This window comes from Poecilia formosa, unplaced genomic scaffold (assembly GCF_000485575.1).
Source record: "Poecilia formosa unplaced genomic scaffold, Poecilia_formosa-5.1.2 Scaffold159, whole genome shotgun sequence".
NCBI classification, from domain to species: Eukaryota; Metazoa; Chordata; class Actinopteri; order Cyprinodontiformes; family Poeciliidae; genus Poecilia; species Poecilia formosa.
Window position 1 is genome coordinate 931,775 of NW_006800098.1, and position 26,626 is coordinate 958,400.

General features: G+C 37.7%; 1 protein-coding gene across 8 annotated transcripts in view; it reads left to right on the forward strand.

The window, feature by feature from the left end:
* Window positions 1-371: 371 nt before the first annotated feature.
* The window catches only part of cacna2d4a (calcium channel, voltage-dependent, alpha 2/delta subunit 4a), a 78,950-nt gene continuing 52,695 nt past the window's right edge, over window positions 372-26,626 (forward strand). For 2 of the 8 annotated variants that reach the window (XM_016677619.1, XM_016677622.1), the window contains exons 1-28: window positions 3,705-3,807; window positions 4,067-4,263; window positions 6,606-6,687; window positions 8,972-9,088; window positions 9,254-9,313; window positions 9,869-10,031; window positions 10,119-10,250; window positions 10,546-10,606; window positions 11,339-11,489; window positions 11,638-11,712; window positions 13,873-13,962; window positions 14,077-14,190; window positions 14,280-14,358; window positions 15,248-15,381; window positions 15,586-15,603; window positions 16,068-16,145; window positions 16,390-16,470; window positions 16,946-17,020; window positions 17,128-17,214; window positions 17,332-17,403; window positions 17,603-17,664; window positions 18,355-18,422; window positions 18,520-18,565; window positions 18,650-18,747; window positions 18,861-18,954; window positions 19,074-19,166; window positions 19,360-19,487; window positions 21,283-21,348. In XM_016677619.1, the coding sequence (XP_016533105.1) occupies window positions 3,727-3,807; window positions 4,067-4,263; window positions 6,606-6,687; window positions 8,972-9,088; window positions 9,254-9,313; window positions 9,869-10,031; window positions 10,119-10,250; window positions 10,546-10,606; window positions 11,339-11,489; window positions 11,638-11,712; window positions 13,873-13,962; window positions 14,077-14,190; window positions 14,280-14,358; window positions 15,248-15,381; window positions 15,586-15,603; window positions 16,068-16,145; window positions 16,390-16,470; window positions 16,946-17,020; window positions 17,128-17,214; window positions 17,332-17,403; window positions 17,603-17,664; window positions 18,355-18,422; window positions 18,520-18,565; window positions 18,650-18,747; window positions 18,861-18,954; window positions 19,074-19,166; window positions 19,360-19,487; window positions 21,283-21,348 (2,602 nt within the window). In that variant the 5' untranslated portion in view covers window positions 3,705-3,726. Of the gene's footprint in view, window positions 544-1,885; window positions 2,073-2,165; window positions 2,456-3,704; window positions 3,808-4,066; window positions 4,264-6,605; window positions 6,688-8,971; window positions 9,089-9,253; window positions 9,314-9,868; window positions 10,032-10,118; window positions 10,251-10,545; window positions 10,607-11,338; window positions 11,490-11,637; window positions 11,713-13,872; window positions 13,963-14,076; window positions 14,191-14,279; window positions 14,359-15,247; window positions 15,382-15,585; window positions 15,604-16,067; window positions 16,146-16,389; window positions 16,471-16,945; window positions 17,021-17,127; window positions 17,215-17,331; window positions 17,404-17,602; window positions 17,665-18,354; window positions 18,423-18,519; window positions 18,566-18,649; window positions 18,748-18,860; window positions 18,955-19,073; window positions 19,167-19,359; window positions 19,488-21,279; window positions 21,349-26,626 lie in introns of those variants that run through there. The other 6 variants (XM_016677623.1, XM_016677624.1, XM_016677618.1 and 3 more) reach the window with 6 other exon arrangements.

Genomic DNA, 26,626 nt, shown 5'->3' on the forward strand with positions numbered 1-26,626 from the left:
CTTCCTGCTTCCTTTCCCCAGTCGACATCAGCATGAGGACTTACAGTTACAGATTCTCTAATGTAAAACTTCTATTTTTGAGCAAATCGAACCCGTTTCAGTTCACATACATCAAGAAATGATGGAAACCTACATCTGTCAAATTCTACATGTAAATCTTGTTTTTTGAGGAGTTGCGCGCAATTCTTTTTCCTAAGAAGACAAGGATTTCAGATCGCTGGTTTAGCTGATGGCGCTAAACGTAAAGGCTGACTATTAGCTCTGGCCTAGACTAATCAATGACTTCTGGTGTACACTATGTGTGTGTTTGTTTAGTCCAAAGAGGCAGGCTCACCACTGTCCTTACTCCTGAACTCTCAGACGGAAAGGCTTTCTGCAGGCGACGTCAGCCGACATCTGATGGGTCCCGCAGGCTCAGTGTTGTACATAAAACTTTAAACAGTTGAGATCTATTTTTTTATTATTCTTAGATCATTCTCAAACGGTGGAGCTGCTCAGAACGGACACAAGTTGGAATAACAGTTCAGCTCTGCAGTGATAGAGGTGAGTAATACTTTTGTTTTTTTGTCCTCCTGTATAATTACATAGACCTCTTCATTTTTTTAAAAAATCGGCTGTTAAATACATGTTTATTCTAATATTGGATGCATGGCAAATTGGCAAGTAAGACCTAGATGTGATCAAACCTAAAATAGAGAGATAGACAAAACAAATGGTAAATTGAAGGCTATAAAAAAGAAAGCGTCACATTTTATCTAAGTGAACTTAGAAGACTTTGATGCACATAGACTATTTGATTATTTACCAAAAAAATACCATAGTTGCTATAGATATTAAATACTGTCTTAGTTTTCTGCGTTTGTGATCTTGGTTTGACTGTATTTGTTGTTAAATGAACAGATCTGCTTGTGTAATTCAAGTCTGCTTGCTGAATCTGTGCATGTTATCCACATTTATTGGTCTTTGCTTGCTCGAGTGCATTGTGGGTGTGCTTAAGTAAAAAAAAAGAAGAAAAATACAACGATCATTGTATCTTAAGCATTTGGTTTCTGTGGTTTACTTGCGCACATCAAAATGCTTGAGCTGTTCTGCAGGTGAAATGGGAAGGTTTAAGTTTTATTTAAATGGGAAGGTTTAAGTTTTATTTGTTGAGGTTCGACTTTGTAGAAGTGATCAAATGTAAAGCTTTCTGTGAAGTGAAAATGACAGAAGATTTAGCAAACAATTCTGAAAAAATAACCGAATGAGGTAGAAATGCGTAAAATATTTTTCTTGTATAAAAATATAAAATCACATATGTTCACTAACTGCTATGAAAAAAAAATTATAATGCACATTGTGCTTGTTTTTTCTCTTTAAATGCATTTGAAAATGAACAAAATGAGCACTGTATTTTAACCTTAGTATAAAGGTTTAAATACGCTAAACTAAAAGAACTGTTCACATGTGCCACAGTGAAGAGTCCACTAGGTGTCTCAGTGTGCTTGTGTCTCGGCAAAGAAAGTTTCCCTTGTCCCACTAAAACAACCTGCAAATAGAATGAGAAAACCTATCCTACCAAGTGCAACACTAATTCTTCTTCGACCATTGTTAGTTGTTCACATTTTCCCCGCTTGCTGTGTTTTTCCTCCACTGGCATTCTTAGTAAGCTAAAAAAAAAAAAAGAAAAGAAAAGTTAACATAGTCAACGATGTTTCTGAGAAGAATCCAAAAGTGGGTGAGAGAGATTAAGAGAAAACAGGGCGAAGAAAGACAGCCAGAAAGAAAAGCAGGGAACAAAGCACTTCTGGAAGAGAAAATGGAGCGATATTGTGTCAGTGTGTGTGGAGTGTGAGAGGGATGGTGGGAGGAGGGGTTTAATCCTGGTTGGATTATGGTATAAAGTGGTGCTGGAAGAGAGAAGGAAAAGATACTCTGGAGAGAGAGGATGTCCCTACAATCCATTCATCAGTCTAGCCGTCGGCTCTCTGCATGTTAATTCCTTTGTTTCGGACAGTTTTGTTTTTCAACCGGGGACCATGTGAAGCTGTCTGGAAGAGCGGTGGAAAAGTCTCACATTACTTTCCGGAAATGTAAATGCTCTCTTTCCTTTTTAGAAAAAAAAAAAAAATGACTGAGCTGGACTGAATTTGTATCTAGTATTGTTTTTTTCCCCTGGATTCAAGAGAGGGAAAAGCATGGAAGAGAGAAGTGGAGGATAGAAGTTATAGAAATAAGACCAAAGCCCTGGAAAGTGAGGTGTTGAAGAATGACAGGACTTACATGGGACCCCTTGTGCACAGAAGTGACGTCTGACATCCGGGATAAAAACATTGCCCATTCTTTCATATGCGGGGATACCCAGCTCAGCTGACATCAAACCAGCCATTCAGACTTTTTTTTTTTTCCGTGTTCAACATCCAGCAACTTTCTCTTCAAATCAGTATGCCTCTTAAAACCTTTAAAATATGACACAGTGAGTACTATCCTCTGCTGCTGCAACGTTACATTTCACCATTACTTGTTTTTACACAACCCTGCTTATCTGCATAATATTATGGACTGCTTTTGAGTTCTTAAAAGTACCACCAGGCAGAACTCAGTCTTTGGGTTTAGTAAAAGAGCTCAACATATCACTGTGGATCTGGAGACGACCACAACGGTCATGTTGTTTGAGGCGTTTTTGCAGGTGCATAGATGCTTTTAGTTTCTGCCTATCCAAGATCGAGTTGCCGGGGGCAACGAGTTCAGGAGGGAAACCCAGACATCCTTTTCCCTGGAAACGCTCTACAGGTCATTGAGGGGGAGGCCAGGCCATCCCAAACCACCACAGAGAACATGTTGACCCACCACCTTAGTCAGGGTTTCCTCTCAGTGGGACTTCCCCAGAAAACCTCCAAAGAGATCCTGATGAGGTGAACAGTTCACTTCAACAAACCTCTTTTAGTTTGCTGATGCAGAGCCTCTCAAGCTATACATCAGACTGAGCCTCCACCTTATTAGGGTGGAGAAATAAGCTTACTTCACTGTTTGGAGTAAGCTTATTTCAGCCGCTTCTTAAAAAGAAAAAATATATATCATTGCTTTTAGTAATAGAATTCAAGCATCTTGATATTTTGTCCCCAAGTGATTATAGGCAAGTTGAGTTGTCTTATATCCCATTTGACATAGGAATGCCTTGGAATAACCCTGAACGAGACAGAAACTGTTGCTGGGAAGCTGGATATCTGGGTTTCTCTTTTCCCCCCCACAGGATTGATACCTTTAAAGATAATTTGTTACTCCACAGCAGATTTTTTGGAAATTCTCTGATTTGCTCATGGTTAATTGTAATATTTAATTTACACTTTGGTACACTTTATTTCAAAGACAGATTTTACTGTGTTCAGATTGACAAAAGCTGGCAAAGGCGAAGAAACATAGTTTTGCAAGTGAAGACCTAAATCAGACAGTAAAATTACATTATGTCATTATCATGCTATTTGACCAAAGTCAAATGTAGGAATGTATTTAATATGAATTTGAAAAGCACATTCTTTCTTTTAAAAGTGGAAGCCTAAAAGCTAAAATGTTATTAGATCATATTTTTGATTCAGAAAAGGCAGTAAGATTACTGTTTATCCGCTCTTTAATAGGTCGATGTTATATTTTACATGTGAATTTGTCTTTGATTACAAGAGAAAACCAGAATTAGCCTGAAGTGTGGCATGCTAATTAACGAGGACACCTCTCAGGTGTGCCCGCTTTATGCTGAGTAATTCACAGAGCCACCCGTCATTTTGTAGCAGTAAAGCTCTTCACTGGAAAATAAATCAATTTTCCAAGGGTGTAAGTAACATGTTTAAGAACTTTGCTTATGTTTTGGTTTAAAGCTGGGTGTCCAGGACCAAAATTGTTTGCACAGCTTTTTTTGTTTTCATTTTATTTCTTTGGCTAGCTAGCTAGCAAAGCTAACGAATCGGTTTTTCTTTTCTTTTCCAAGGGGAAACCCGGATGTAGTCCTTCTATGACAACAATTCCTTTTTTTCTTTTCTTTTTTAAAATTCTTTTAACACTAACCCCATGATTTCTGTTCTGCTTGGGCCAGTCTGCAGCAGTAGGTGGAACGATGCAGATTGCAACAGCTGCATGGATGAGCTGTTGTGGCTTGGGAAACGCTGGGAATGCCATCACATTGGGCAGAAGTGGGCCACGCAGAAGGAGGCTGATGATGCTGATGTGGATTATCCTCTCTGGCTCACTGTGCCTGGTGGTTGACGGCCAGATGAAGATCCCACCAGAAACGTGAGTACAGCTGCAATGAGTGCAACTCTGGCAGACCAGGGAGAAAACAATGACGGTCCTGATTTTCTAAACCCCTCTCAGATCAACTTAATTTGTTTAAAAGTTCACATAAATATTTAAAATGAATCTGTCAGTGGATATTGCTTCTCCTCAAAGCGAAGCACGCTGATCTGCTAATCAACAATGACATTTCCCACTTAATGTCAAAAGACAATTTGATCAGGTAGATTCCATGTGTACGCTTTTAAATCCACCAGCAGCATGGTTCTTAAAGCCGTTGCCATTACGGATGACTCAATATTGTTTTTTCCAATTTGGCTTAAGCATACTGTATGGGCCATCTGTTAACCTGTGGGATACAAAGAACTGCCAAATTACCCTAGAATCTTTCAGCTGCCACAGACGGAGAATTTTGTTTCCAAGTAAATTCTGGTTATTTTTTCTTTCTGACCACAACAAAACTTCAGTTATTATAATTTTATATATTTTTACAATTGTAAACTAGATGTTTGCTTAATTTAGCAAAACATCTGACCCTGTTACCTAGTTTTATCCTTTACTGTTGTGTTTTCTTTTCTTATGGGTAAAATACAAAAAAATCAGTTTTCAAATGATGATTTCATTTATCAAAAGAAAAACGATGTTTAAACTGATGTATCTGTGAAAGAAGTAATAGCCTCTCTTTTTAAATCATTTGTTTGTAATTGAGAAAACCTCTGATGCGGCTGCTGATGTTTTAGAAAATTGTGTCATTGGGCCAGAGTGACTAAGAATTAAAGCAGCAGTTTTTCTGGTCACCTCAGGTCACTTTGACACAAAATTCATTATGCCGTCTGAAGATTTGGAGGCTCTTGCTTCACTGGAAGTGAACAAAGCAACGACGGTTACATTTCACATCAGGACGGGTCAGCTGTTTAGTCGCTGTGGCAGCTTCACTATTCTGCTACCATTAGGAAGAAAATGGACACGTTTTAATCCTTATATTCTCTTTCCAATCTGCTCTGTTCACATTTACTCCTGTTCTTGCTCATTTCCTCTTCTCCATTTTGTTCCAGGGTTGCTTTTATTTATTTATTTGACGTTTATCACAATTTTGCAGTAGACAGAATTTTGCATTTATTAAGTATTTTCTTTTCTGTCAAAGTCTTACCTGCTTTTAGCCACATTTTCTTCCACGTGACTTGCGGCATCATCCTGCTTTACCTTAAATTCAATTAAGGCCTTATGTTTTTTTTTGGAAAAGTACTGTTAGGATGTTTTAGTACAAAGAAAAAACGGGTATCGCCTCCATCATGCGTACAAGTACTTCCAATTTGTTTTGTTTTTTTTGTTTTTGATAGGATGAAAAGAAAACATACTGAAAAGAAATATTAAACATAAACATTCAACAAACTTGAATGTGTTAAAGCCGTACTTGTAAAAGTATGGAATTTGATTTGATCACTTTCCAAATCTGAATAAGTATAAAAACATGAAAAACATTTGAGTTCACAAATTTATTTTCTGTTTTAGTATCTATTTAGACGACGATCTTTATTTTCGGCTTGTGTTTTGGTCAGGTTTTAAATTGGACCCAATATTAATGAAATAGTCTTATTACACAAATCACAAAACTGTGATTTAAAGAATATCACAACGCAATCGTGCCATCGATGTTGTGCCTTTGAGTGACAAAGAATCTTCTTTGCAATTTTTAAAAAATCTCAGAAAGTAAAGATTTTTTTTTTTTTTTTTGTCATTGTACAATAAACAGTTTGTAACGAATCTGTCAGCAAATACTGAGCGTGTTCAGTACTGAGGGGAGCAAGCTGCCCACGTCCCAGAGAGCTGGCTGACTCCCCATAGGTTGAGCCATCTGTCACATCCTGTCTACGCTATGACCTTATCTCGGTTGCATTCGCATAGAGGATTTTGTAGAATTACTGCATGTTATTGAGCACAGAATAACCCTTTGGCCTGGCAGCCATGTCTGTCCTCTTCCACGGTCACCTTCAGTAAGCTCATTTAATCTCTCATTAGGGAGCCACCTTGACATCTAAACTTTTTATTTTAAATTTTTACATTTTGTCATTTTTAAAACTGCAAATGTCAAGGTGTTTTATTTGAATATTTGCAGTGAAAGAAAAATTATGCATGTTTTTTTTTCTTCTTTAGTGGGGGTACGTTGTATAACAATATTCCAGGATTTGGGTTTAATCAATCAATTAGAATTAAAATCTACTGACTGATTCGATAGATGTTCGGTATTAGATATTTGCTGTTTTTTCGTTTGACTTAGGAGCGGCTCAGACAATAACAACTTTAAAGCAGTGAATGGTGTTTCTTTTTTTTCCTGTGTTCAGTGTGCAGCAGTGGGCTGCGTCCTTCGGAAAAGAGATCGCTGCTTTGTCCAATAGATATTCTGGAGCTAAACTTTTGCAGAAGGTAAGATGACCCACATGTTCACGCAGTAAAAGCCAACTTGACCCATTTCTGAACAAAACAGACGTCGGTTAGTAGATATTTCCAAAGTGCTTCATACGCCATCTGGGAAACATTCCCTGCAGTTTGGGAATTTCACACACCTTTTGCTGAGTGGAAGACAGTGATAGTTACATGTTAAGGATTAAGAACATTTACAGTTTATCTACACGGACAAATATAGGAAGTTGTGCAAAGAAATTGATCAAGCTTTTTGCATTACATTCTAGCTGTCAGGACACTTGGATTAATACACAAATCTTAACAGATTAATTTAACTAACCTTGGCTGCTGCTTTTTTTTTGCAGGAAGAAAAAAAGACAGGTTTGAAAGGGAAACCATTCATTACCTTTGAGTTTAATGGCATACATTTTCCATACAGCATCTGCTCGATAACCATAGACCAATCTGGTCACACGGTTAACCTAAATACGACTCGGATATGTTGTTCAGTAATTAGTACATGCAATTTTTCTCTGCATGCCACCCTCTGGAGTCCCTGGCAGGCCCATTCACCATCTGCCGCACTCGTATTGTGCGTTTTTATTCTGATACCTCTCATTAACTTTTCGATCTTTTACTAAATGCGTTGTAAAATAAAATCTCTCCCAACAGATTTTGGATGCTGAAATATGTCCAAGGCATGCATTCGTTCAGGACATTAACTTCCCCATTTGGATATGTAAATCCCTTGTTTTCACACAAATTTGTGCAGTGACTCTACTGTTATTGGCTGTGTTTACGCAGACCGTGTCGCTTTCTCATATTTCAGAAGCTTATCTTTGTTTTCGGCCACCGGTGTGTAAAAAGCATCCAGTGCATTAGTTTAATCTTCGCAACATGAAGCCATTAATCGCCTACCTGTGTCTAATCAATGGCTTTCTAGCTGCAGACCGTTTTGCGACTCGGACTTCTTGCTTGTGTAGCCTGGCTAAGCTACTAAATATTTTTCAGTTGCAAGATCCTGAAAGAACATTTTGATTTTTGTTCAGCAGCCACAGCTTTGTTTTTATTTGCTGTAGGCTGCAAAGAGCTCTTCATAATCCTTCCTTTATAATCCTTTCTCTTGTTTATATCTGCTTTCCTGCTGCAAGATAGGGGAAATTAAAAAAACTGTTTCTGTGAAAGTAAAAAAAGAAAACCTATACATTCAGTAAGTTTTAAATTGATTTGTTTGATAGAGTTTGATGATTTTACAGTGTGTTCACGAAGTATTCTAATTCATTTTTGAAGCCTTTTTCTGGTCAAATGAGTATAGGTTATTAGTATTTCCATGCTTTATTCCCCTTCGTATTTGTTAAATATGATGAGGAATAAATTTAACATGATTTAATACAACAATCTGTTTGCCCAGACATCCATTCATCCATCGTTTTGGACTTGTTGTACCTGCTTTGACAACCAATAGTTTAATGTAGCTTTCTATAGTCTACTTATTGTAAGAAAATGTAAAAATGTCACTCCAACCAGCAAGAGACTGCTCAGATGTGTTTTGACTTAGAGAGGTTATAATTTTTTATATTTCAAAGACTCTTAGTGCTGCTACTCCCATTCCCAAGGCATGAAATCGGAGCGTAATATGAACATTTTGGAAAATATGTCCAGTCATCATTAGATTCATAATTTTTTAGCAATTATCCCTAAAAGGCTTAAAAAAAATATTTAACAGCCAAACATAATTAACTCATGCACATTCATATCAGGTGGAGCTATGATTCGGGTATGATTTTAACAAGCTACCCTAGGTTTTATAGAGTTTAGGAATCTTTCTTAGCAGCAACAAGGTGGCATGATTTATGGTTTTTATTCTGAATACGAGATCTGACCTGGTGGTCTTTTTATTTTGCCTGTGATGGTACAGAATAAGATTCTGTCTGGCTTCATGATTTACATAAAGACACTAAGCTGCTCGCAAAAGTAGATTTGGAAAGCTGCTTAACAAATTTGACCCAAAACCAGCCGGGTTTTTCCACAAAACCAATTGCAAACTCCGAATCTGTTCCCACCGCGTATTCAGGAGGCACAGGAATTAAAGCCGTCTGCACTGATGGCTATTTTACCGACGCTCAATTTATTAATGTGAGCATAGTTGAGTCACTTTTGCAATTGGGTCAAATCCTGTAAGGTGCAGACTTGGCGGGTGGAAACCCAAACGTAGCTTGTAGATGCTTAGTCTAACTTTTTAACTGCAAATGTTTAAATATACATAACATGGACTTGACTAAATTGGTCAAAATTTGTTTTGAAGAAATACAAGGATGTGGAGGGCGTGGTGAAGATGGAGGAGGTGAACGGTGAAGAGCTGGTAAAGAAGTTTGCGGAGGAAATGGAGGAAATGCTGGGAAGGAAAATGAAATCAGTGAAGGTAATAACGACATGCTAGAGAAGTGAACAGACGATATGTTTGATGCAGGGAGTCTGCTGCTTGTTTGATCCATCATCAGTAACTGTTGCTTTATCAATCACAACAAGTGCTTCAGTAACATGATTGTAGTTTTGAGTGCTATTAAGAAGTTGTGTTTTGCCACAGAGATTAGCAGAAGCAGCAGAAGATGCTGATCTGGGGCATGAATACAACGAAACGCTAGAGGTAAGTGAGAATGTGTTTGGGTTCAACCATTTATCCAGGCGAGCTGTACGTCATTTTATCCTGTTTGCTTAGTTTTAGTGATATTCAGCACTCCTAATTTACCAGAGCTGTGTTAAATTGTGTAAAATTATATTATTAACCCCAGAAGTGCAGTTTGAATGCCTATATCTTTATTTTTATTAGGCTTTTAATAAGCAGAATTTCCATCCATCCATCCATTTTCTGTACACCCTAGCTTTTATACTTCATAGATTCATAACACAGAGACTGATCTACACTCTGGTAAAGAAGGCTAGCCTAACAGATTGCTGCATCTTTAACACCTCTTTTCAGAGTATGGTATTAAAGCATGTAAATGGAAAGTTGAGTGGAAGGAAAAAGTATGTCAGAAAAAGGTGCACAAGCAACACGAATAAATGCAGTGTTTGTTTTCTTTTTTTTTTTTGGTATGATGTAATTGTCTTGTGATATAAGAAAGTGAATTCGTCACAAAGTTTTCTTATGCTCCAGGCTGGCCCTGCCTTACAAGCATCTGTTCTTGAACTTTTTCCCCAGTTTGACTACTTTAACTCCCTGTTGATCAACACTGTGGATGAGGAGGGCAATCCAATACCACTTGGTGGAGAATTCCTCTTAGAGAAAAATGAACATTTCAATAAACTTCCAGTTAGCACACAGCAGAGTAACATCCAAGTTCCTACAAATGTTTACAATCGAGGTAAGAAAATCAGAAGGCTTGGATTTCCATACAAATGCAGTAAATCTCTTACGAAATCCAACTTTGTTTTTCTGCCTCTTTTTGCAGATCCTGATATTCTAAATGGGGTCTACATGTCTGAGGCTCTGAATGATATTTTTATTGATAACTTCCAGAAGGATCCAACTCTCACTTGGCAATATTTTGGCAGTGCCACAGGCTTCTTCAGGCTCTACCCAGGTACACTGAGGGGCTGTTTTTGCATCCTGCAAATTTACCTTGCTTTTATATTTACCTGCTGTATTTTCACCCATTACTGTGCTGTTAATGCAGTAAGTGGAGCAGCAGATACATGTTAAACTAAAGTCAAACAGGATACTTACTTGGTATGTTGTATGTAAAATTCAGTGCATGGTGGCAGTAGATATGGTAGGAGTAGTACCTTTAGGGGAAAGATGGTTACTGTTAAATCCTTCTGTGTACTGACTCTCAGATCTTTTTTTTTTTTTTTTTGCTTTGGTTTTTACATTCTCAGGAATCCAGTGGATTCCAGATGAAAATGGCGTGGTCACCTTTGACTGCAGAAACAGAAACTGGTAAAGCTACAACCATTCCGTCATCGGTCACGCAGTGATGTCTTTTTAAAACAAACATGTTGCCTGCTACTAAAAATCTTAAAAATAAAGATTTTTTTATCACTTTAAATCTCAGCTACATTCTTCCTACACTTTGTGACAGAGATCATCAGCCTCCTCTACATTGTTGTCGTAGTTGATTCTTTTTTGCAGCATCTCTCACTGTCGCAGGCAGACACCAGTCTTTGGTGCCAACAAAATAGGAACACATTGCTATTGCACATATTGCACATAGCCTACATTTTTTAAATGTATGTTCTGTAAAAAAAAAAGAAAGGAATGATCTGGCCAAATATTGTACGCTTTTAATTAGAAAAAATTACCTCTTTTCATAAAAATAATCAAGTAAAACATTCCCAGGAGTAAGGCTGCACAAACAGAGCAACATCTTGCCTTCCTGGAAAGTTTCATGGAACAGCTTTTGAAGTTCCAGGAACTTTGCGACGTTCTTAGACAGGCTGTTGTTTTGGAAAGCGGAAATCACGGAGCTAAATGGTCTCGACTGCTTCCAATCACATCTGCTACAGTGGAAATCTTGTTTGCGTGTAATTGGCTTAGAAAGTCAGGGGATGGCAATAAAGGGATGATGGTATGCAAGGAACGGAAGACTGGAGGAACAAATAAAAGGATAACCCTTGCTCCGTTCCTGCACTTCCTTGTTGACGTCATCGTGATCTTTACCTGTCTGTTCAGGTACATACAGGCCGCCACGTCTCCCAAAGACGTGATAATCGTGGTGGATGTGAGCGGCAGCATGAAGGGGCTGAGACTGACGATAGCCAAGCACACAATTAATACCATCCTAGACACTCTGGGAGAAAATGACTTTGTAAACATCATAGCTGTAAGTATGAGAACACCCAGGGATGTGGTATTGGTTTCGAGACTTTCATCTGATTGAATATGAAAATATTAACTTTTTTTTATTCCTGTTACCTTTCTATGTTACTAAATGTTTCCTAATTTCTCTCATTTTGTTGGTTTCTCTCCAGTACAGTGACTATGTTCGCTACGTGGAACCCTGTTTCAAGGGCATGCTGGTACAAGCTGATCTGGATAACAGAGAGGTAACGCGCGCGCGCACACACACACCACCAACAAAAAAGCCAGACGCATACTGGCTTTACAGCTAATTAATACAATTAGCTTCTGCTGACCCAATCCTGCTAATCCTCTGATGACAGAGATTCACATGATAGTAAAACATCACAGGTTAAGTTCAGGGTCAAGGTCTTGGGGGCATTTTATCCTGCTTCTCGCTGGTAGCAGGTCAGTGTAATTCAGCTGCATCTCAGTAAATTAGAAAACTATTGGAAACATTTCTACGTTTCTCTGCGCTGGTGCAGCTCGGATTCCATCCGTTTTCTGTTGTGCCACATCTAAACGTTTTAAATTACCCACCTGTTAAATATTACAGGTGTATATGTATGGGTAGATGAAGAATAATTAAATCCTTTATGTAAGAACGCGCTGTAATTGTAGCATTCGCTGTAAGACCCTTTATACCCCCAAACATAATGAAAGTCCAAAACACATTATTCACTTGTGTCCATTTTCTGCCAGCCAGTTATAATTTCTTTAATGTATTTTTCATTCGTCTTAGAAATACCATTTCTGCTTACTTTATTGTAAAATGAGGCATTCAAATTCTCTTTTTTAGTAGACTAAGCATATTAAATACTTTACTCTTTAGTCACATCTTTTATTTCATTTTTAGAATAAATACAAAGCAGTACCATTAATATCTCATTGCTTTTCTGCTGCAATCATTTTTTTCTCCTCCTGCTCATCAGTTCTCATGCTTTGATATCCCAACACCTGCTCAGTCTGCTCCGCCATAGCATGTGCGTGTCTGTTTACTGGATATGTGCCCTACTTTCACTCCCATCCACATTGTTACGGATCAGGTGAGGTCGCTGGCTGCTGACAGTTGTATAAGCGCGTCATGTGGCGTGTGAGGGTGGGATTTGATTGGCTGAATGCACAGAGAGATGGGCTGCAGGAGAATGGACAGATGTTGGCTGGCACATTTGTTCATCCTTATTAAAGAACGCTCGGCAATCATGTCTTTCCAAAACCCATTTTTTGAAGCAGGAGCTCATGATGAGCTTTTCTGAGCTACCACCTATAAATGTGAGTGCTTGTTTTTATGAGTTAGATACAGCATTCACGCTCATTGGAATTTTGAAGAAGAAAAAAATTGTGCTACCACCATAAAGTTCAATGTGTGAAGGATTTTAGAGTGGTGTGTAATTGTGAAGTTAAAGTAAAATGCTGTGTAGTGTTAAACAATAATTTTTTCTCAAAGTAGGAAGTGAAAAGTATTGCCTGCGTTTGTAATTGGCATTCCTGATTCAACATTTTGTCAAAACACATTTTGCTGCAGCGTTTAGCAGCTTTACGCAACTAGAAACTGGAACTTTTTTTTGCAAAATAGCTGAAGGTCAGACGCGTATTTTGCACTTTGTGAGCATCAATTTTCAAGGCACGCCTCAGTCTTGATTGGATTTAGACCTATTCTTTGACTAGGCCATTCGACCACATGAATATATTTTCATATGAACCATCCTGCTGTAGTGCTGGCTGTGTGTTTAGAGTAGTTTTCCTGCTGGAAAGTGAACCTCAGATCGAGTCTGAAGTCTTTTGCAGCCTCCAAACTGGCTCCATCCAACTTATTCTGACTTGCTGACTTGTTAAAATACCAACAAAGCACCTTAAGTTTTGTGTTTGCAAAGGAACAAAATGTGGGGAAGGTCAAGGAATATACACACTATTGTGAGTCACTGCATGTTGCAGATTTTTCCCAAATTTCTTTCCCCCTTTTCTCCTTTTAGCAAAATAAATTTTTAAAAAATGTACATGTTTTTCTCTTTTTTTTTTTTTTTTAACAAAATAGACATATTTCTGCAAATGTACCAAAAGAGTGACAATAAGTTATCTTTAATCTACATTTTCTGTAAAGTCCAACCACAGAAGCCACTACTCACTGTGCATGCAATAGCCTGTGTGCATGTGTTAATTAATCCTGATTACCTCCTAGGGCTGTAGTAACTTTGCTTTTTATTGGTCAGTGTGCCAGGGAACCAGGCATAAGCCCTTGACTGCACAGTCCTTCTCATGTTTTCTACCTCCTAAAACACATGAGTCAGTTTGCCTGCATTTGCCAAAATTAAAGTAGCAATGAAGACGTGATGTTGTCTGATTATATATTTTATCTGACATTACAGCACTTCAAGCTTTTGGTGGATGAGCTTCAAGTCAGAGGAGAGGGCAAAGTAAAAAAGGCAATGAAGGAGTCTTTTAAGGTCCTTAACGAGGTTGGTCTCTATTCTTTGCAAAAAAAAAAAAAAATTATATATATATATATGATAAAAATTTGTTGTGAAATGGTGCAGTTATTTCCAGTCACGTTTGTGGATGAATGTGTTTAGGCTGCTTCACTGGGGCAGGGCAGCCTGTGCAACCAGGCCATCATGCTGATAACAGACGGCGCCATGGAGGACTTCAAGGATGTTTTCGAAGAGTTTAACTTTCCAGAACGTCGGGTGTGAAGTTTATTTTGACTCAGCTGTTTAGAGTACTGAATGTGGGGTGTTTTCTGCCGCTTAGACGCTTCTTTTATCCGTTTCCGCAGGTTCGAGTGTTTACGTATCTCATTGGGCGCGAGATGACGTTTGCTGAAAATGTTAAATGGATCGCCTGCAACAACAAGGGTAAAGCTAATTTATGTTTTTGTTTCTTCTGTTTTCCTTTTTTCAAATGTTTCAGAGAAAAGCCCAACCCAGTAATTAAACCAGAGTCTCTTAGGAAAAATCATATCAGTCTCAGAGTAGAGATGAAGGTATTTCCTTATTTTCAACTAGATCAGAATTGAGGCTAGTTGTAGCTATCAGTTGCTGCCCCCTTGTGAATTACATGGTGTCATGCATCAGTTCAGATCAGAAAGATGCAGCATTCAATGAAATTTTGGTTCTGGTAATCCCTCCCAACTGCTACCATTTCTGTATTTATATTCCTTACATTTTCATACATTTTTACTGGTCAGTTTAACAGAATTTGGCCAGTTGGAAGCAGGGTGATGGCTCCATCATGCTTTGGGGTCACGTTTCTTGAGTGGAGGCAGACGGCCAGTCTTGGAGAAAAACTTATTCAAATTTGTTGTTGGAGATTCTCTTTCAAGTTAAGAGCTCTAAACTTTCAGCTGTCCGCACATATTGTCTTGTAACAACTGAACAGTGTGAGATCTGCAAAGGGTGAAAATATTTTTCCAATGCACTCTATATCTGACAGAATTAGGAGTATTTTCCTAAGATGAATTTTGTTCATTTGATACGTTGATAATCACATAAAACCTGGACTACGTCAAACCACAGGAGAGTTATCGACACACACATTTATGTAATTTTGTACGTCGAGATGTCTGGTGAAATAATGCATTGCTTTTATTTTAGCATCAATAGAAATCGCACAGTTTAATAAAAATTTAAAAAAAAAACTACCGTAATTATATCTTAATAATTTCTCTGATATTTTATGGACTCTAAATTTACTGCATTTTCCAGGTAAGTGAAATGTGTTTGCATGAATTTGCTTATCCTGCAGGTTATTACACACACGTGTCCACACTGGCTGATGTTCAGGAAAACGTCATGGAATATCTCCACGTTCTCAGTCGACCAATGGTTATCAACCATGACCACGACATCATCTGGACAGAGGCCTACATGGACAGTGTGGTCAGTCTTCTTCTCTCATTATTTACAAACTTGTTGGGCAGAATGAATATGATACAGTTAGAATAAAGACAAATCTTTCTCTTTAGGTTTTGGTGCATCTTCTTTGTTCAGCTGCATCATTTTTCCTTCCTTGTCATTCTTTCTTTTTGGTGTCATGCATTTCATCCTGGTTTGTTTTCTTCTTCTCTCCATTATCCCATTCAGCTTCCCAATAAAGATGAGGTAATCATAATTGGAATAATTGGAGTTTTAGCTTAGTTATGTAAAGTAAAGGGTATTCGTGTAAGGGGTAATCATGCTAATGTCTTGTTTAGAATGTTGTTTCCATCTAACAGCTTCCAGACAGCGTTTTGTTGTCTGTAGATGTTTTTGTTACGTTTTTCTAAAACTGAACTTGGCTGATGACGCTCTTCACAGTTTGATTTGTTAGAAACCGACCATAGAGCACGCTAAGCATTAGTAATCTTTGTGTCATATATGTTAGTCTTAAAAATCTGAAAATACAGAAAGTATTCTTTTGAACTCATTCATTTATTCACCTCATTTTCATCAACTTTGTCACATTTCCTTGCTTTTTTTTTTACTACTTTGTCTGCCAAGTTCTCTGTTCCTTTATGAATGCATCCATAAGTCACTTTTACTTCAACAGAAGTTTAAGTGTATATCTGTGTTTTTTTGTATTGCAGCTGTTTAACACTCATGCACAGAGTTTGCTTCTGATGACCTCAGTCGCCATGCCTGTTTTCAGTAAGAAGGAAGAAACTGTAAGTTGACTTTTTGTTTTTTTTTATTTGTTAAATGTATGGTTTTATGTTCATACTGATGCATGAGTACAGAAGGAAGGGAAGTATGAACATCAATATAGATTATAATGGATTCAAAGTCTGGCTCTATTTATTTATTTTTCTGTCAAAGTTGTGCTCAGTTGTGCAAAGGCCATGCTACCTTAAAGGTAGCATGGCCTTGTATAATTCATTACATTGAGCTCTGGTGTCCTTTTCTCTCCAGCTGTCTCACGGGATTTTGCTGGGTGTGGTAGGAACAGATGTGGCCTTAAGAGAACTGATGAAATTAGCTCCAAGATACAAGGTAAATCATATGTGATTTACAGCTTAAAGAAACAGACAACATGTCTATGAGGAAAATGGTTCCTTTTAAATTGCTAATCACACCATTTGGTCTTCTTCTGACTGCTACTGAAAATAGGTCACTGAACCTTTTACATCTTCCACACAAGGGAGTGTTTAGCACTTCACTGACAGCAATAATCAGATGTTTCAGTTTCCACACTGGCTGATCACAGATTAGGGAGGAAAAAGCTAAAACAAAATCAGCCTAACCCAGTCTCTATTTGATTTCTTGGTGTGTTCTGTTTATATGGTGTTTTCTTCCTTACTGTCTTTATGTAGACTCTGCAGTGCTGTGCTGTATTTGTAATATTGATGTTAATTGAGCACATCTTTTTAAACAGCAATGTGTGCGACTGTAACACACCGTGTAATGTCATTAATGTCGTAACAGCAAGGAGAGATATAAGTGGTTTTCTGCTGTTCTGTTCCTCCAGCTGGGTATCCATGGTTACGCCTTCCTCATCACCAATAATGGTTACATCCTGTCTCATCCAGAACTGCGGCCTCTGGTACACGCAAAGATTTGCTTCACATCCTCTGAGAGACTGTTGACTTTTTATTAACCCGGCGGCGTTGGTAACAAACTCCCACATGTCTGTGTTTTTGTCTGTGACAGTATAAAGAGGGAAAGAAACTGAAGCCTAAACCAAACTACAACAGTGTTGATCTGTCAGAGGTTGAATGGGAGGATACTGAAGAGAAAGTCAGTGCACAATTTTGTATTTCATATATATATATATATTTTTTTTATTTTTGAATGACTGCTGTACTAAAATGATCATAAACAAGAGTCCTGAATATGTGATGTTTCCGTTTATAGCTGAGGACAGCCATGGTCAAAGGAGAAACCGGCACAATGTCCTTAGATGTGAGATCTTCAGTGGACAAAGGAGTAAGTACTTTGCTTCCTTTTATGAAATAGTTCCAGGCCATCTTATCTCGTTTTCATTCCAATTAAACAAGTATTTATTTTATCATCTGAATTAATTCAGAATATGGCTTAATTAATGGAGATGGTTGTTTAACCAGTACTGCATGATTATTATGTTGTTGTTGTCAAATTTGTGATCTTTTGTGCTTCCTTCTTGCAGAGGAGAGTGATCTTCTTGAAGAACGATTATTTTTACACCGTCATAAATGAGACGCCATTCAGGTTTGTTAATTTTTAATTTTTTATTTTTTTTTGCAAATAGCATCTACTGTGCTTTGCAAAAGTGTTCACACCACTTAAATTTCTTTTCCACATTTTGTCACTTTAGAGGCAGAAACTTCAATGTGCTTCATTGGAAGTAGATGTGATATAAGACAGTCCAGGATTCTGACTTAGAAAGGAAGAAAGGAAATGATCTGATGACTTTCAAATAATTTTTTTTTTACATATGAAAAGTGTGGCATGGATTTGTATTCAGACTCCTGAGCTAATACTTTGTGGAACCACCTCTTGTGCTTACAGCTGCTAACCTTTTGTGTCGCTCCCATCTTTGTACATTAAAAGATAATTGTTCTTATGCAAAAATAGTTCAAGGTCACTGTGAACACACTTTCAACACTCTGTAGCCCTGCTTTAAACTTGTCCACAACTTCCTCCCTGACCTTTCTGCTGTCTGGTCGTTGTGATGCGGTTTGTTCACTAACGTTCTCTAACAGACCTCTGAGGACTTCATGGCATTTTAGTGACATCTGATGGCAATTTTTGCATTTATTTAGAAACACTAATCCTGACATAAGTAGAATTACTGTATATGAACAATGTATATTTTTAGATTTAATCACCTGTAAGCATATGGATGCTTGTGCTGTTGTGTTTATTATTACACATTTTTTTCTGTTTCTATTTTGACAGTCTTGGTATAGTCTTGAGTAGAGGGTATGGAGAGTACATCTTCACAGGAAACGTCTCACTGGATGAAGGTAGATGTAAAGCTTTAGTAAATCTGTTTTTTTTTTTTTGTTTTGTTTTTTAAGAAAACATTTTTTCAGTCTCTCCTTTTCCCTCTTTCTTTATCAGGTCTTCATGACTTAATCACTCCAGATCTGACCTTAGCCAATGAGTGGTAAACATATAGTATTGCATTTCCTTTTAGAAGTTTCAGTGGAAAGGTATACAGACATTTATCTACATATTTTTGTTTTTACAGGACCTACTGTGAGATAGATATCGACCCGGCACATCGCAAACTGACCCAGCTGCAGGCCGTCATAAAATATCTCACTGGGAAAGAAAAAGATCTGCACTGTAAGCCTACACTCAGTTTCATTCACCAAATAATTTTGTTTGCTTGCGATTTGAAATGTAAATATTTTTCTTTGAAAACTTTCAGATTTTTCCCTCTTATTTTGTCCTTACAGGCGATAGACAGTTGTTGCAACAGACTCTATTTGATGCTGTTGTTACAGCACCTATGGAAGCGTACTGGACCGCTCTCATGCTTAACACATCTAGGTGAACAAAAACGCTGAAATGAAATTCCCTCTGGATGCAGTGCTGGGCTTCCAGCCTTATAATTTCAACCTCGCCTCACCTTTTTTTGCTTTGTGCTTTGTGTTTTCTTGCTCTCCCAGTATGGATGATGGTGTGGAGACTGCTTTCTTGGGGACTCGTTCAGGCTTGCAGAGGTTCCTGAGGTACACGGGTGTTGAGAAAAGAGTTGGCAAGTGAGTGTTAAACAGCTACCATGTTTGAGGTTTCAAATCAAATCTACTCCTCTGAGATTTTTTCCCCCCTCTGTTCTCTTCCAAATTGACAATAAGCATGATTTTCCACTAACATTCAATTCATTTCTCTTTTGTTCTTCATATACATAGATTTTAAACTGAAGGTAGACTTCAATGGTTTTTGTCCCCTCAGGTCTTTCCTGACCTCCACAGATAAAGAGAACATGTTCACTCTGGACCATTTCCCTGTGTGGTACCGCAGAGCAGCGGAGTATCCAGTTGGACAGTTTCTGTACTACATGCCCAGACAGGACACAAGAGGTAGAGGGATCACTTTCACGTTGCAAACAATTTAGAGAATAATTAGGAAAGACGTATAGAAAAGCTGTCAATCTTTACAATTTCCAAATATTGTAGTTATTCTATGAAAAGGTGTATTTATCAAAAGGCAGTTATTTGTTGATGTAATCTGGATATTTGTCCTTAGTCACAAAAAATATTTTTCATGAAAAATCTTTATTTGAACAAACATAACATCTCCCATTATGTTGATTGTCACTAATATTTCCTCTATTTAGGTTTGACAATAACTTGACAGTAGATTCAAAGAAAAAGTGAACAGTAATTTTTTTTTCAAGCTTTTTAAAATGTTCCCATCTTTACAATTTCCATGTCGGCGTTTCCATTCCATTCGGCGTTTTCGGCGTTACAATTTCCATGTCGAAATAAGTTTTAATTCTTTACACAATAAAAAGAAGTTGAAAAATAAACTTTTTCACATTTTGTCACTTTACAAAATCCTAATAAATCTATCAAAGTCTGTCGTATGCATCCTGAAGTAATTTTGAGAACAAAATGTCACTTTATTTTGCCAACATGTAAAACGTGTGGCGGAAAAGTGAATAAATATATCGGAAACAATGTTTAGACTTTATTTGTACAAAATTCTTATTTGCTTTCCTAGTTGACAATTATTCTCAACTTTGTGATGCTCTTTCACATAAATTCCTAATAAAAAAATACTTTCATATCAGCAAATGCTTTTGCAAGGCAAGGACTGTTTAAAACTATAAAGGGTATTCTGAGAATAAAATTGAAAGATTTTTTTCCTTTTTTTTCCTTTTTAATGTATTCACGTTCTCAGATTGTTTTATACAAGTGATTAATTTATGCTAAATAGTGCGTTTTAAATAATCATCTAAATGTTTTAGGACGATGGTGAAAAAAAAGTGTCATTTTCAGATATATTCAGGGGTTATGAGGCTGCCTATAGTGCCATCTTCAGTTCAGAAGAGGTGCAACACCGTGTGGAGGAGCAGGGTAGAGAACTGCCTCTGATACTTGGCATGCCTCCACTTCTGAATCTATCCTGCCCATAATTTTCCTTGGCTCTGGGCTTAAGATGACATAAACTGCTGTAGCTCTGTGTTTCTGTTTTTAGTTTATTTTCGGTTTTGGCTCGGTCCTGCCTTTGTTCCTTTTTATCTTTCCGGTTCCCACTCATAAAGCATGCCGCTTAAATATGAGAACATCCTGTCAGTTTTCTCCCATCAGAGAGGAAGATTCTCGCTGCTTCATTTTGACCCATTTCAACTCGTATACATCGTTATAAAAATTATATCAGAGAATCTATGCAGTGCATGGTTATCTCTCGCAGGATAAGTAACGGAAAATAAATACGGAGAGCACATGGACGCCCAAAATACACAAGTGCATTCCTTTGGTTGTGGATACATTATTCAATTAGCTCTCCTAATCTCAGTTATGCAACACTTGAAATGTTAATCTGTTTGAAATCTGAGGCTTGGTGACTGTCAGCATCTGCTGAAGGCTGCAAATAGATGCAAAACAGATTTAAAACAGAGCATGAATCTTAATATTACCTACCTTGGTGCAAGTCAGCCTGCCACACATTTCTCTAAATACATTTCAGCAAATCTGACGCATTTCATCTGACGGTAGCATTGTAAAAACGCTTATTAATAAAAGAAAATGCAGTGTATTGTGCTTCTGCATGTCGGGAACGAACGCATGCATCCATATGCCACATTATGCATGAATTGACAAAGGTGCTGGAATTTTCTTTTTAAGATTGTTTCTGTTGCTCTACCAGCAGGAAGAATTGTGATTGGCGCCACTGCTGTGACTGTGACGGTGGGCAAGAAAACAGCCATCGCTGGAGGTAGGATGACGGCTCTTATTTCTTCTTCCCATTCCTGTTTAATCTTCTCTTAATCCTCCACCTCTTTTAATGTTCTTCACTGATTTCTCTAAGCTCCTGCATATTTAAATGACTAAACTTTGATTTCCTTACTTCATCCTAAAGTTTGTGGAATTTCTACCAACAAAACCAGATGGTATATCTTACTAATTTGAGACATTTGAACAAAAAAGTAAAACTTAATTTTACAGTGACATTAAATTGAGACTTATTTGTTGTTGTTTTTTTGTTTGTTTTTTTTTGCAATAGCATCTGTTTTTGTGCTGGATGAATCTCTTGTAGTTATTGTAGTGTCAAAATTAAAACCACCACTGCTCACTTTGCTCACAACAAACCCAAAAAAGAAAGATATTAACGCTGTAGTCTCAATGTGAGGCAGTCAAAGAGTGAAGAAGAGAAGTAGCCTGAAGCCACATGTTTGTGACCTCGTAGAAATGTATTGGTTGAGTTTGGACATAAAATCTAGATGATTCTGTTTTGTTTAGGTGCTTTAAGTTTTATATTTCAAACTCTACACTTTAGTGCTTAGCTCACGAGTTTCAGTGAGAGGACTTTTACCTCCCAGCGCCCTGCAGCTAATTTCTCATCCCGCTATCGTCAAGTCTCTGAAAATCAACTGGATGGATACAGTTTATAGCAGACTGTACTTTGAGCTGTCTTGTGATTGAATCTTGTTAAATGTGATGTCTGAACTGTGCTTAAAATAACTCGCATTTGCTCTGCAAGAGCAACATGATGGAGCACAGTTATCTGTTAGTGGCTTGCTTGGAGGCATTGTGCCAGATTTTCTTACATTAAAGAAATTAAACTCCTTGCTAAGAAGACATCTAAGAAAGTGAGATGAAAGAGAAGCAAGATTATAGCCAGCAGGGGGTTCCGGTTTGCGCCAAGAGGGAGAATCCTAAAATCTGCTAAAAAGCTCTACATTGTTGCTGGATTTGTTTCCGTTTGGTTCAGTCAGACACGATTGACCTGTGCTGATAACCAGTCTGGTCTAGACTGGTTATCAGCAACACGACATACACTTGAGTAAACTCATAATAGCATATAAACCTGTTCACTATCTGAAGTGTAAAAATTATACATTTAAGCGTGAGAAACGGGAAGAAGTAAATGTCACAGCTTTTTATTATTTGACCATTTTATGCTGTATCCTTCCGTGTCTGCATGGTGTCCTATTCTTAATCATTAGAAGGTATTTGTTTCCACTCCAGGATTTCACATAATACAAAGAAACATTCTTTTTTTTGTTTTTGTTTGCGTACATCTGAGATACACCGCAACAGGGACAAAGAATCTAAGCGGATCAGATGGCAAACACCGTGGCAGAGAAATAACTTTTGTGAAGAATTTGAATTGAAGGAGTTCATCCTGATGCACAGTGGCACTGGATTGTGTTGTAAAATTTGAGAGCACATTTAGGAAAATATGAGAACCTAATCTCATGGCGTATAGGAGAAAATAATACAGTGAACTGCTAATTCTGAAGTCTATGAACCAGAATGGGTGGAAGGCTGCACTATAATGTATTCGAGCCTAAAGGGCTGAGGTTTAGCATTCTTAATAAACCTCTGTTTGTGCTGGAGATCCTGAGTTTGATCCCCTCTATTCTTCATTCTTTTTTTTTTTTTCACAATTTCAGTGGATGCAGATTTTTAATCCATTTTAAATCTTTTTTCTTTTACACTTAGATGTAGCATCTATGGACAGTGAAGAGCAACAGAGACCATTTTGTTTATTTCCATTATTGTGTCTGTCCATCCTTGTGGACAGTTCTATTTTTCCTTCTGTCTTCATTTAAATTTTCTGGTTCCCTTTTTCTTTTCTTACAAGGGCTTCCCTCTTGCATCCTATGTAACTTCCTTTCCTGTGTCCTACCTTTCTTTTAAGCATCCTCCCTCTCTTCTGTCCCTACTTCCTTTTCTGTCTGCATTTTTTTCTTGGTTCCTTGTGTCCTTCCTTCTTTCTTTCCTTCTGCCTTTTCCTCCATGTCTCCCACCCCTCTGTCTCCCTTTGTAGATTCAGACACATCTCACTGTCCTCTTTACCCTGTTAAACCCACTCAAGCATCTTTCTAAATTTTCTTCCCCTCTCCAACTAAGCTGTCAGATCTGTCTTTCTTCACTTTGGCAGATTTTTTTCCCCCCCTTGCTCCGCCTATCTCTTCCCCTTGTAACTCTCCTTTCTCTGTCATGTCACTCTCTAAACTCCCACTCTGCTTCTGTTTTTCACTGCAGTAAGTGAAGGAGTTTTTCTCCTAAAAAAGGAGAGGATATCAAACATTTAGAAGCCGACTGATTGAGGAACATATGCAACTAAAAAACCGTACTCTGTACTAAATTTGGCCTAGATTTTTCCACTGTATTTTAACAACGTGCCTGCTTACCTTACTCAGCTGATTTACTCTTCTCAAAGGTTTAAGGCTGGTATGTGTTGGAGATAATGTTGTAAATGTATCAATGAGAAGAATTTGCTTCTGATCAGATCTACAGAGGTGTAACATATGTATGGAATCTCGCAGTATACAGGTATCTGTCGCATGTTCATCATAATTGGTTTCAGCAGCAAAAGTTTTTTTTTTGGTGTCTGAGCCAAATGAATGAGAGCACGTTTGACTGCATAGGTATTCTGATTGTGCATGTACACTTTAACCTCCTTTCCACTTGAACGTACAGTAACTTTTTAGGACTACTCGATTTACTGTGAAGGGAAAACTTAATGAAGTGACCAAATAATGTTTGGCACATTTCTGTACTGTTGTTAAATCCATACTAGTAAAGCATAGCGGTGTGACTTCAACACTGCTGTACAGTGTGCTGTGAGCTTCCTCTGTATTTTTATCCCAAACATTTCCATCCTCTGTTCACAGTTTCACAGTCATATAAATGAATCCATCTTTTTTTTGTTGTTTTTATCTACAAGCCTGACCAAAAACTGAAAGAGAAAAACTTTTAAAAATATAATAGTTATCCTTCATATTTTGGATTGTATTTTAATGACTAAGGAGTTACAATTATTTTCATGACCACAGAGTGTCAGTGTTTCCCTGAACACAAGCGAGGCCAGTTCTTCATCGATGTCTGTTTACTTACATGTTACTCCTTCATGCTATTTTGGTGGCTGATTTAATTTCACATTCTTCAATGAAGGCCAGTGGTTTCGTCTGTTAGAGGATGATCCAGAATCAGGGCTCAGCTACAGATTAGTTATTCACTGCAACACCAATGACAGGCTGTGAATAATTTTGTCATGCTCCATACAAAGGTGCTGAAAGGATAATAAAAAGACAGATAGAAAATCTGAATCGAGGGTTCGGTAAATAAAAACCAACATGAGAGGCAGTGGGAGGAAAAAGAGACGTAATGGTGCAGAAAAAATACTGGAAAAAGGAAAAAAGGTGAAAGATTTAAAAAAAAAATGATGGCAGAGGAGGCGACAGGAAGATAAATTGAGACAAGATAAGTGAGAGTAAAAAGAAATGAGAGAAGATTAGAAATAAAGAGGTGAGAGTAGATAGAAGGTGAGGTATGGGGGGAAAAAGGAGAAACTCTTGCGTGACTATTCATTCCATCTAAGCCTAATGTATGTGAATATTTTACACCTGGTTCTTTTTTACATTTTAATGAAAGCATAATGTTGTGCAGTGTGGACATAAAACTGACACGTGTGATGTGTTTTTATTTACATTAGTATTGTAATAATCTAATAGCGCAACACACTGTATATTTCTGGGTTGTGCAGTCACTGAGGCCCTCAGTCATCATGGCTGCCTCTGCTGATGCAGGGTTTATGCAACAAACTAGAATTTATTTTTCCTTATACACAGAAACTATATAGGAAGAGGTTTGAGCTAGCTAACATACTTTGCTGTTAATATTACAAGACTTGCAGATTAGGGAGGTAAGGGAAAATCTTTTTAAATCCATAGACAGTTGGAGTCTCTGAAAGTGATTTTTTTTTTATCATAACAGACAGAGGAAAATGCTTTTTTTTTTCTTTTTTTAATCAATTTAACTTTACCTGCATACATTTTACACATGCTCTTCCTCAACTTAAACATTATATCTTAAATCAGAATTTGCAGTGTTGCTAATATGTTTGGTTTGAGTCTCATGATGATGGGAAAGGAGGACAGGATTAAAAAACATGGCTAAACATTAGTAGTATTAATATCATAATAATATTGCAGATTCATGTGTTTCTAAAATTAGGCAGCCCTAATTTTCTCACTTAATTTTTTGCTACCTTGGTGTTGAAGTTAAATTAGCTTGCTTAAGTCCCTAATGTGTGCAGTGTGTGTAAATTAAGTGTAAAAGGCAAAATAACTATTCAGCAGCCATGGAGTATGAACAGTTCTGCTTTAACTCGTACCTTCTGCGCATGTGATTTTAAAAGCCGAACTAGGCGTTGCATATTTTCTCACTAAATATCCACGTTGCACAGTTACCAAGTTTTACATTACGTAAATATTTCAAATTTTTTGAAGCATTGTTCTACAAAGCTGTGAGTCCAAGTTGCGTTTCCCTAAAGTAAAGTAAACCTTTGGGTTTTGCAACAGGCTTCCATTTGTGCAACAGCACTGTTGATAGTTTGTTTCTGTACATTTCTGGGTCTAGCTGTTTGGGAATTATCCTGCTGGACCAACAACCAGTTGATCCGCTGATCAGACTGACTAGCTGTTAGCCTCCACTTCTCTGAGGACTAATTAGGCCTGTCACGATAAATGGTAAATCAATTAATGACACTGAATGAAAAAAGGCTCAGCTCCGGTGCTCTCCACTGACCCTCCCTTCCTCATTTCCTTAGTGTAATGTCCAACGCACACAACACGAGATGTCAGCCGACTTTCAAAACCTGAGAGACACATTAGCCGACAGAAATCTTAACGGTTCAATCGGGTTCGATCGTGCCGTGTGTTGTCCAGCCATATGGGCACAAAATAATGGCTACAAGTCCAGTTAACTAATTTTAAAATCAGGCATTAATCAATGCTTTACTAGAATCTACCTGTGATGCATGTGGCTAGATTCAGTGTAAAGTCCTGAAAATCATTATAACCTATTTATGTCACGTTAACGAAGAACGGCTGAAAAGTTACTGGGTTTATCAACTGCGATAGGAATTTGGCTCCAACTCCTCTCCTTGTCATTTCTATATTCTTTTCACAAAATGTTGAATAAACATTAATGTTGTTTCCACATATCATCTCCGATGTCCGCTGGACTTCGGGTTGCGCCGT